Source organism: Mastomys coucha, chromosome X (genome assembly GCF_008632895.1).
Source record: "Mastomys coucha isolate ucsf_1 chromosome X, UCSF_Mcou_1, whole genome shotgun sequence".
Taxonomy (NCBI): domain Eukaryota; kingdom Metazoa; phylum Chordata; class Mammalia; order Rodentia; family Muridae; genus Mastomys; species Mastomys coucha.
The window spans coordinates 1,814,413-1,824,985 of NC_045030.1; the positions used below are offsets into that span (position 1 = coordinate 1,814,413).

At 42.5% G+C, this 10,573-nt stretch overlaps 1 protein-coding gene across 2 annotated transcripts in view; it reads right to left on the reverse strand.

Moving 5' to 3' along the window:
- LOC116091555 overlaps positions 1 to 9,070 on the reverse strand; it is a 10,998-nt gene extending 1,928 nt beyond the window's left edge. The window contains exon 1 of one of the 2 annotated variants that reach the window (XR_004119065.1): positions 7,013 to 7,161. Coding sequence is in view for 1 of the 2 variants with exons in the window: in XM_031373056.1 (XP_031228916.1) it covers positions 8,970 to 9,004 (35 nt within the window). In the remaining variant the exon portion in view is untranslated. Of the gene's footprint in view, positions 1 to 7,012; positions 7,162 to 8,969 lie in introns of those variants that run through there. The other variant, XM_031373056.1, reaches the window with a different exon arrangement.
- Between the last annotated feature and the right edge of the window lie 1,503 nt (positions 9,071 to 10,573).

Sequence of the window (10,573 nt, forward strand, 5' to 3'; positions counted from 1 at the left end):
AAAAAAAATCGGGAAAAAATGATAGAACTTAACTGGAGTACAACAATAGACATTTAATTCTTCTCCTGTAAAACCAGATTTAATAATCTTGCCTGCCAATGAATGCCCCCTTTCTCTAGACCACCTCAGTATTTCCCCCCATTTATAAAGCAGAAAAAAAAATAGACTATTAAGATGGCACAACCATTGTGTGTGTGTTGGGGGGGGGGGGAAGAGTCATGCAGTAATTCTGGTGCTCCAGTGCCTGCATGAAAGCAGTGTGGTGAGCATCGACACCATAATCTGTTGCTAAGCACCTGCTCCTAGCAACCATCTCGTGCCATACAATGACAAGTGAATCTTAGAGACTGAGCCATCTCAGATACGCCATCCTTCTTTTTCAAATAAACGATTTTCAAATAAATCATAGCTAGAAATAAAATTTCAGATCTTATCATGAAGCAATATTTCTTCAAAATAAATTAGAAATGTAGTCTTCTGTTGTCTGTATATTGGCCCTAAATGTAAAACAGGCTGGCCTCAAACGCAAAGGTCCTGCTACCTCTGCCTCCCGAGTGCTGGGATTAAAAGTGTGCACCACGATTCTGACCTAAACACTAGATCTTTTCATATAAACAATGCTCTCTCATTTACATGAGTGTCTCACTTCTTCTGACCTGAAGCCTCTGATTTTCTCCAGATTTAAATCGTGATCTCATTCAAAGTCACTTATAGACATTCCTTTCCCACCAGATATATGGACATTCTAGGGCAGCATGAAGATTTCCTAGGGAAATATGTACTAAAGGAACAGCCCCAACAGAATCTACCTAAAAATTCCTCAGACATTATTTCTTCTCCCAAGGATTCCTTTCCCATCTCAGTGATCAGTTCTCCTTTTCTTCGCTATCCACACCATTTCTTAAACAGCCTGGCTTCTGCCCCACCAGCAGGCAGTTACCCAGTTCCTCAAAACCCCTCTACTTGCTCTGGCTCGGACATTTCATCTTCTTTTCCTTCTTCCTATCTACGTGGATGCTCTACCCATTACTGAATACTCTCTTCAGAACTGGGATCATTAATTAATTTTATTGAAATTGATAACTTTACAGTAACCCTCCCACCAACAAAACAGAGACTTTTTTTTAATGCTCTGTTAAGTGGGCTTAGTCCTCTCACAAAGTTACATTGTGTTTGATCTGATTTCTCAACATAAACATCAGAATTCTATCAGCTCGTTTGTAGGGGACCACCAACTTTGGGGAGTCTATCCGTAGAAGTCATTAAACTAGACATTTTCAGGTGAAAAACCAGGAGAGGACACACGTTATGGATTGAGTAAAATGTAAAATACATATGACATATTTTTTGCTGAGAGCTGGTCAGGCAAGGTGCCTCCCTCCTTCCAACTGACCGTCACTGCTTGACACTTAAAACTGGTCACCCCACAATGGAAATGTAGTTTACTCCAGCTTTCGGAATCTGAAGGCTACAGCAAAGTTTGCAGTAGCTAAAACAACTCTAGGGTGGGACACATTTAATGTCTTACTTACTTAATGGCTGAATTAACTAATGCTGTGCTGGGGACCAAACTCAGCTTGTGTATATGTTAGGCAAGAAAAGAGCACATGAGCCAGCACGTAAAGGAACATACTGGGCTTGCACAACAGGCATTCCCTTGGCCACATTCTTTCCTGTTGATGGCCAAAGGAGCATTCCTAAGATCAGGCTCTCCCCAAACTACCATAAAAACAGGAGATTTCGGGAAATGTCCACAAAGAAGAAAAACCCAGTAAAGCTCCCTCTAGAAACTGGATTAGTTGAGTGATAAGGTAGGGTTCCAAAGGGCTAGTAGATAAGAGACTCCCTAACTAAAATAAGCAACTCTTTTCAACTCCACATTCCACTGAAGAATAGCATTGGTAGCTTGGCCACCATGAAAACAGGCAGCTAATATAAATGAAGATTTTCTTCCCAAGAGTGGACGCCTACTGCTACTAGAAAAAATAAAAAAGAATCAGGCATGGCAGCACCTTTAATCCCAGCCTAGGCAGGCTGAACTTTGTGAATTTGAAGTCAGCCTGGTCTACAAAGTGACTTCCAGGACTTGATTTCCAGCACCACAGAAACCCTGTCTTGAAAAACCAAAAAGAGAGGGGGTGGGGGCAGAGAGGTAGAAAGAGGTAGAGACAGAGAGACAGAGAGACAGAGAGAGGGCACCTACTCTACCTATTGATCTTTTCCATTTACATCATCCATAGTTATGGTCTTCTAATCCTAATAACTCCATCCCCCACCCACTCATGCCTCCCATAAAAATAAATTTTTATTTTGCTCTACAGATTTACAGTAGGCCCACTCATATGATATAAAGTAGAAAGTGGGTTGCAACTGTACAAATTAAATCCAAACAACATCAGATGATTTTTACAACAGAACAAAGGAAGTCCAAGCCCGTCTTCTGTTGTCCTTCTCAGGACAGGTCAAAGCTACTGAAAACCTACTGTATCCAAGTGCTTCATATCGATTTTCTCTTCCATGTTTTGTAACCACTCTAGGACCTGGTGACACAAGGCTCTAAGTAAAAAGAAACATTAGGGCAGAACAGAATCTGAAGGCTAAATCCCGCATCCATAATCACTTCACTGTTCTGTTACAAATGCATTTATCAGGCATCGGGGTAATCAACAGGACTGTGTGGGAAGACAGAAAGTGCTCAGGGACTGCTGTCCTCCCTTGCCCAGCCTCAGTCTCATTATACTTCAGACAGCGTGTGGCGAGAGTGCTGAGGAAAAAAAGCCAGCTGACGCGTGGGATTGCCAAGCAACAGCTTATGAAACGAATTCAAACCATGGCAACCAAACACTGCAGACCCAGCAATAGCTTCATTTCATTTACAAGAGTGAGAGGAGGGCTTTATCAACAACAGATGAGATAAACGAGCCGACTACTGGCTCTGCAAGCATACAGAGTTGTCCTCGTCACCACTGCCACCATTATTTCCCAGCACACAAAGCCAAATTATCTATGAAAATTATTCCTTAACATAAATCCAGAATTCAGCTCCATATTATGCTATAGAAACTGTAATGCACACATATTCTTGGAGGGGGGTGAAGTACCCACTACCCTAAATCTCACCTAATTACTCTTTATTTACTAGAGCTATTCATTGGCAGGAGGAAGAGGGGTAACACATGAAGATGTCTCATTTAAAAATCAATTTCTGCAGAAAGCACTTTCAAATTCATTTTTCCCAGTAATGCTGTTCTCTGGGTATTTTTTCCACTCCATAGGCAAGAAGAGTATGGTGTGGAGATTCCAAACGTGTTTTCATAGGGCACACAGCTAATAAAATGCACATCATGATTCCCTCCTGCTAAAACCCTTTATGTATCAGAATGGTCTGATAATCATATCACACGCCACCTCTTCTCCCCTAAAAACTGTACCCACGAAACACCATTTAGTATATTCCCATTTGCTTGTTGTTCAGAGAGACTCCTTTTGCCCTGGTGTGCATCTCTGCGGCTCAGGTGGACTTCCAACCATGTTAGACAGCACTCCTAGGTCATTTTTATTTTATTTTTTCTCTAGTACACAAGAGTAATGTCCCTGAAATACAGTGTGTGTTGTTACATTAGGAGTCACAAAGTGTTAGTGGTGCTAGGAGGAGATTACACATCACTAAGTTAGTTGTTTTAACCTGTCCTGATTCTGATGCCTTACAATTTAGTCTTGACCAGGCTCTCTCCCACCAAAAAGCTAGAAAAACCTGACATCTCTCATGGAGGACAGCTGACCCTAGAACAAATTGTTCTGATTATAGGTGTGTTGAAACATTCTGCTGATTTGTAATCTAGACATTGTGTCTTTCTTACAGAAGAACTTGTGACTATGCTAGCAATGGGAAAGGGGGAGTCTTCATTTGCAAGTCACCATCTAGGCAGTGGAGTACGGATTTAAATCGATTTTGCTGAGGACTCTTAGACAAACTGTCACTCCTTACATACACAGCATGTGCCTCTGGTTTCCAATGGTTTCCACTCCATCACATTCATGTTGGCCTTTGGAAGAGCAGTCGGTGCTCTTAACCGCTGAGTCATCTCACCAGCCCCCATGTTGGCCTTTCATGAACACCACAGATTACCTTAGCTTTCTCAAACCCAATGTCCAGATGAAAAGATAACTGAGTAGAAATTGGAAACCCTCAGACACACTATTGTGATATTTGGAGATGAAAAGGAAGCCAAATCCATTATGGAGAAAGAAAAGAAAAGGAGGGAGAGAGGGAGGCAAGGATCGAGGGCTGGAGGGAAGGAGGGAAGAGATTCTCTTTAAAGTTTCAATAGAGTCTGAAATACTGATTGAATCTCTTAGCCTTGAATGTCATCAGTATTCCCAGCTCCCTATCAGCTCTCTCTTCTGTTTGGGATGTTCATCTTATCTGGGATGGCTCCAAATCCCCTCTGCAGGCCACATACATTTCTATGCCTCTCTATAGGTCCCTATTTCTTTGAATTCAAAAGGCCTAAAATCTTATAACTTTTTTTAAAAAAATTGCAGTTCTATTTTAAAATTTTCCTTTTGTAACTTAAAACTTGGGATCTCTGATTCTATTAGAGCATCTGCTAAAATATCTCTATTCTGAGTCAGGAGCCTTAGGCCTGTTGTGGCTATAGCAGGCCCAGGGTAGAAGGACAAGCTGGAGGCGGAGGTGACACACAAAGGCTAATAATTCACAATAGCACACCTTCTGAAAGAGAAGTGAGTTTTTTCATAAAGAGATAAGAGTTCATGAAATGCCAAAGCAGCCAGGAGCAGTGGCACCATCAATAATCTGAGTAAGACCCTGTCTCAAAAAGCAGAAAGGGCCTTTGATTCTTCTCTTATTTCTCCTCTGAAAAGAAGCTCCATGTAGAAATAGAGAATTCTAGATCTCCATGTAGGAATAGGGAATTCTAGTCTTGGTTTTACAGATGCTGCAGCAACTAGCACACCAGCCACTCTGATCTGAAAGCGATTATCTTACACGTGCCTTATACGCATTCTCTCATTTAAATCTATTAAACCATAAGATTATGCTTGGAAATATCAGAGAAGATGAAAATTACAAAATAAATTTGCTTATGGCACATAGCTAAGAATTTTCAGTAGATTATATTTTCTACCAGTCTCTATATTAATAATCATCATCATTTAACCATTTCCTTAACTTTCCCTCCTAACAGGATTTTGAAGGGAGACTAGACAGCCCTGCCCAATCTCAAAGTTTAAGTGTGTCTGTCATACTGGAATCTGGGAATAAGGTTTTTGTGGGCTGAGCCCTGGGTCCAAGTTTCTATTAAGTCAATACATAACACGCATCTTTCTTTCCATACATATGGATATGCAGAAGACTTACCACAACAGCCTCACACTTGTTACCTTTTAAAATGTGCCCTTTCTTGGGTCCCCACTCAAAGCTGTTTGCAACTCAATCCCTAGATCCTGTTGCTTCCCAATGGCAGAAGAGATTTTGAAGATGTAATTAAAGTTGTAGGATTTCAGATGAAAGAATTAGCCTGGCTCATCTGGGTGGGCCCATCTACTCACATAAATTCATAAAGGTGGGAGACCCTTTCCCAGGGGAGACTAGAGAGATGAGACCTGAGAAACACTCAATGTTCTGGTTTTTGAATTTGAAGATGAAGCTGCAAGTTAAGGAATGCGGTGGCCTCCAGAAGCTGAGATCAGAGTGGCTGATGTGCTAAGCACTGCAGCAACTGTAAAACCTAGACTAGAATTCCCTATTCTTACGTGGAGATCTAGAGTTCTCTATTTCTACAGGGAGCTTCCTTTCAGAGGAGAAATAGGAGAAGAATCAGAAGGCCATTCTTAGGGCCTCTCTTCCTTATTGATAAGGAAATAGACTTCTGGCCTATAGTCCCAAAAGAGTTGAATTCTGACAAACAGCCTAAGCAAACAGGAACTGGAGGCCTAGCACATCAGAAAGGACTGTGGCCCTATCAACACCTGCATTTTAACCCAAGGTTACCTTCCTGACCTGCTGGACTCTAAGATGATAACACTGTATACCTTAAGCCTCTGGGTTTGAGGTAATTGAAAATAGTTTGGTTAACATAGATTTTGTTTGTGGTTTTTAAAGACAGGGTATCATAGTTCAGGCAGGCCTTGAACTATGCATAGATGCATAGTCCACCTGACCCAGCTGCCCAGATTCTGGGGTTAGAAGCACATGGTTGGGATAATTTGTTAAAGCAGAAATTCAAAAGTAATATGGCACCCGACATGTTATTTGTACAAACCATGTAGCCTACAATGCTTGCTTTCTTCTGAGAGCCTGAAATTTGGTTCGTGATAGACAGTGGTTGTTTGGTAAGCAGTCTCCAGGAACAGCCTTGTGCTCTAAGCTTTCTTGGATAAAATATACCACCTAGGTAGTGTGCATTTTATTCTTAAGAAAGGGTATATTAGTATGTCCCCTCAAAAGAGGAAAAGTCCATAAGGAAGCCTGTACATAGATTTCTCCAGATCCTAAGTATTTGCCCCCATTGGTCTTATTGGACATCCTTTTGCTATAATAAAACCTGAGTCATGAATGCAAAGATACACTGAGTCCCATGAGTCTGTCTGGCAAATACACTGAATATATGGGGTGTCTTGAGTCCCCTATTTCAGTCCTAATATCCCCCTCTGCTAGGAATCTAAGCTAAGGTCACCCCCATAGACTCCCTGTATCCTCTCCCATCCCAGGCCTCTAGCTAATCACCAGAGATGCACCCCCCAGGTTTCCATTCTCACTCCCAGGCCTCTCTCACCCCCCTTCTCCCCACATCTGATCGTCATCCCTGTTCCCCTCCTCGCCTCCTCTCCTACACAGTTCCCTCTCTCCATCCACCTATTTAGTTTCCCCTCTGAGTAAGATCCACACATCCTCCCTCAGGACCTCCTTATTACCCAGTTTCTTTGGGCCTGTAGATTGTAGCATGGTTATCCTGCATTTAATGTCCACTTATAAGTGAGTACATACCATGCGTGTCCTTCTGGCTCTGGGTTATCTCACTCAGGATGAGATTCTCAAGTTCCATCCATTTAAAATAATGAGATCACAGGCCACATTTCAAGTGACCAGTAAGTTCCGAACCGTTACAGTATATAATATCTGAAGGAGACTTTATGTTCTATGTCTCACTTGGGGTTAGTGACAGAGGCATGAGACGCAAGCATGATTGGCTTTCTTGTTGCTAAGCAACAGTGATTTTTTCCCCCCAGAACAGGAACTGAGTGCAAACAGGAAGTGCTATATTCCACCAAAGCTCCACTGGCTCCCTCTCGTGGCCATTTAGCAGTCACAGACAGAGCTAGATATAAGGTACTTGCTCAAATGTCAAGGCTGCAGGCTCAGCCATCCCCCTGGAATATAAAGTTCAATGCCAACAGGATTTCAGATACAGCAATACCAAAGCTAGAATGATTCATCTCTTCCTCGCGGAAATATGTCCTGAGTGCAGAATTGTCCCTAGAAACCATCTGGCTGCACAGAAGAATCAGAATGGAGACACTAAATGTGGAAAAGAGAAAGACCTCTCTCCGGAAGAGGAAGGAGTCAAAAGCCCTACTGGAAACTGTAGATTATAAGACTGGAGCTGCCTCTGATTTCCCTTAGTTAACAAGACACCAAAGCAACACCCTTAGGCTTCTCTTGAGATTAGGGGCCTGAAATGTCAATAAAATTTTACATGTTCAAGGCAATGACCAACTTAGTTTGTTCATGAGGCAATGAGCTAGTTGCTACGCAATACAATGGTAAATTAGACAGCATGATCCATACTCCAATGGAGACCCCAGTCCAAAAACAACCCTCCCATTTGTTAACATGTTGCCTACCCAGCAAATAACTTATATGTAATCTAACCAAAAATTAGGTAGATCTAGATTCCTAGATGTGCTTGGGCCATACATATCTCAAAGCTACTGTTAGAAGAGCAGGATCTGGGAAAGGAAGACAAGATGTGAAGTAATCATGTTTCCCTGCCCTACCCAAACATTTCTGAGTAGCCCTTGTAAGTTTTCAGAAATCCTTGCATTGAGGGCCCTGCCTCCCTCAGATGGAAACCGGAGCTTAGCCTAGGGGAAGGACTACGCCCTAGTAGGTTCTACTAATCAGATGCTCTTCAATAAAACTTTGGATCATGAGGAAAACAAGAACACAAGAACTGCCTGGTGGAAGCCATGCCCCATGGATGTGATAGACCGTGACTAAGAGACAGTAAGGATTAGAATAAACTAAGATTTATTTATTTTACGTGTTTGCGTGTTTAGCTCACATGTATTTCTGCCCCCACACCCTGGTTTTAGCTTCCTTAGCAAGGTAGACAGACAGATGATATAGATGATAGATGGCATGTATATGTGTGTGCGCGCGCACGCACCCCCTCCCCCAAAGCTCAAAGAAACTTGTAACTGGCTAGAAATCTGGTTTGGAGACTAAATAGTAGAAACGCGCATGTTCCTTCCTCTTGTCCACATGAACACTGTTGTGGTTGAGTTCAGAACTATGTCTCTAGGACATCCACAACATCTGCTTGTGGAAACTAACACTTGGAGGTGGAAAGATGGATAAATAGTTGAGAGCACTTAATTCTTACAGAGAGGGTCTGGGTTCAATTCCTAAGACCCACATGGTGGTCCATTACTCACGTTCCAGCTGGGGATCCAATGCCCCTCTTCTAACCTCTGTAGGCACCAGCACGCACACCTTACACACACTCTAGTTTTACCTTCTTTAAGTACCAGTGTGTGTGTGTTCCCGCCCGCGCGCGCGTACGTGCGCGTGAGCGTGTGTGTGTGTGTGTGTGTGTGTGTGTGTGTGTGTGTTCGCGCGCGCGCGCGTGTACGAGCACGCGCGCAGGAGCGCGTAAGCAGTGCAACTAAAATGTCTAGCCAATAAAAACCTAAAATAAAAGAGCCATAAGCTACCTACTTACGTTTTTATTTCTCCGTTCTCCAAGTTCCAACTCATCCAGCCCACTAAGGTCCAAACTTGTAGGAAGCTCGAGTCTCTGCTTAGCACGTGTTGCGGCACGACTGACTTGTGCGTGGTCAACCACAAGGTGGCGAAAGAGATTATCATATCACACCAGCCTGCCTTCTGCCTCTTCTATACCATTATTTTACTAAACAGAACCATTTCCTGAGCATGAGTCATTCAATGAACACAGGGATCCTATGGATTAGCTATTATTTCACGTATGAGCAAACCAAGATCCGCAGATACCTGTGTAGTTTGGCTGTTACCTATTTTTAGCACTGCGTCTGCATTTACACCAGCGTAGCCAAGCACAGATGAGTACTGTAGTGTTACTGTTTGGCAATTGCTCTGTCATCTTTTGGCAATGAGAATTTTTTTCATCCTCATCACAGTTTTACAGGACCACCATCATATATGTGGTCTGTTGATCAAAACATCATCATATGGCACATGACTATATGTTTCTCATGTATATTTTTCCTTAAAGGTTTTTTTTATTATGAAAGAAACTTGTATTCAGGGTAACAATTTTCAAATGATAATTAGTAAAAAGTTTCTTCCTTTCTTCCCTGATCACCATCCCATTAGAACTAGTAAAAATCACTTAACTCCTGACATGTCCTTTCATAATTTTTTACAAATACATAAGCATACTTTATATGTTTATCTTACAACACACACAAGTACATTGTGCACACTGTTCTAGAGCATGCTTTTTCTAATTAGGATAGTATCTTGATATCAAATGTGGCTGAGGCCACACTGGCCTGTGGACCTCATTTACAGGTCTGGAGTAGGACGTGACTGTCCTCACTTGTGAACAGCGAGTGTGTCACCTGATGTATTGCAGCCTGAGGTGACAATGAAATGTGAGAGAAGAGAGCAGACTCTCTGCAGGGGCAGGAAAGTGCGGTGAGTCTGTTAATGGGCCTCAAGTGGCACTGGTCCCCATCTCTGGTGTATTCAGGCTCTTGAGCTATATTTTTGAGAAAGGTCAGATTTGGATATAAGCAACATTCACAGTGCCTTCGGGACAGGGCATCTCTTTACATACACAGTGCCATCGTGTGGAAACCCTGTGGGGTAGTAATTAGTAGCATTTTAAAAGTGACAAAATTGAGACTCAAAGAGGATAAGGCTCCCAAGGCTACCCACTTGAAGCAGCACCTTCCCTTACCTACCTTGTCAGCACTCATATGACTAAGCACCCTGGGGAAAATAGCACCCCAGGCTATTGGTAGACTCTGGAAGATGGGATATCATTATCTTCAGATGTGTAACTACTAGGGAAGCCAGCCGGGTCCAGTGGATAACTCCACAGTCACTGCCACACAAGCAACCCTTGTTAAACTGAGTATGTCACAAAACGAGAAGCCATGAGTGTGGGAAAGGGAAAACAGGGGTGAGAGAGAGAGACAAGAAAGTGAGGATTAAAGAAGTTAGAATCCATTATAAACATATATGACATTATTACAGAATAAATTTAATTAATTAAAAAACATTAGCCGGGCGGTGGTGGCGCACGCCTTTAATCCCAGCACTTGGGAGGCAGAGGCAGGT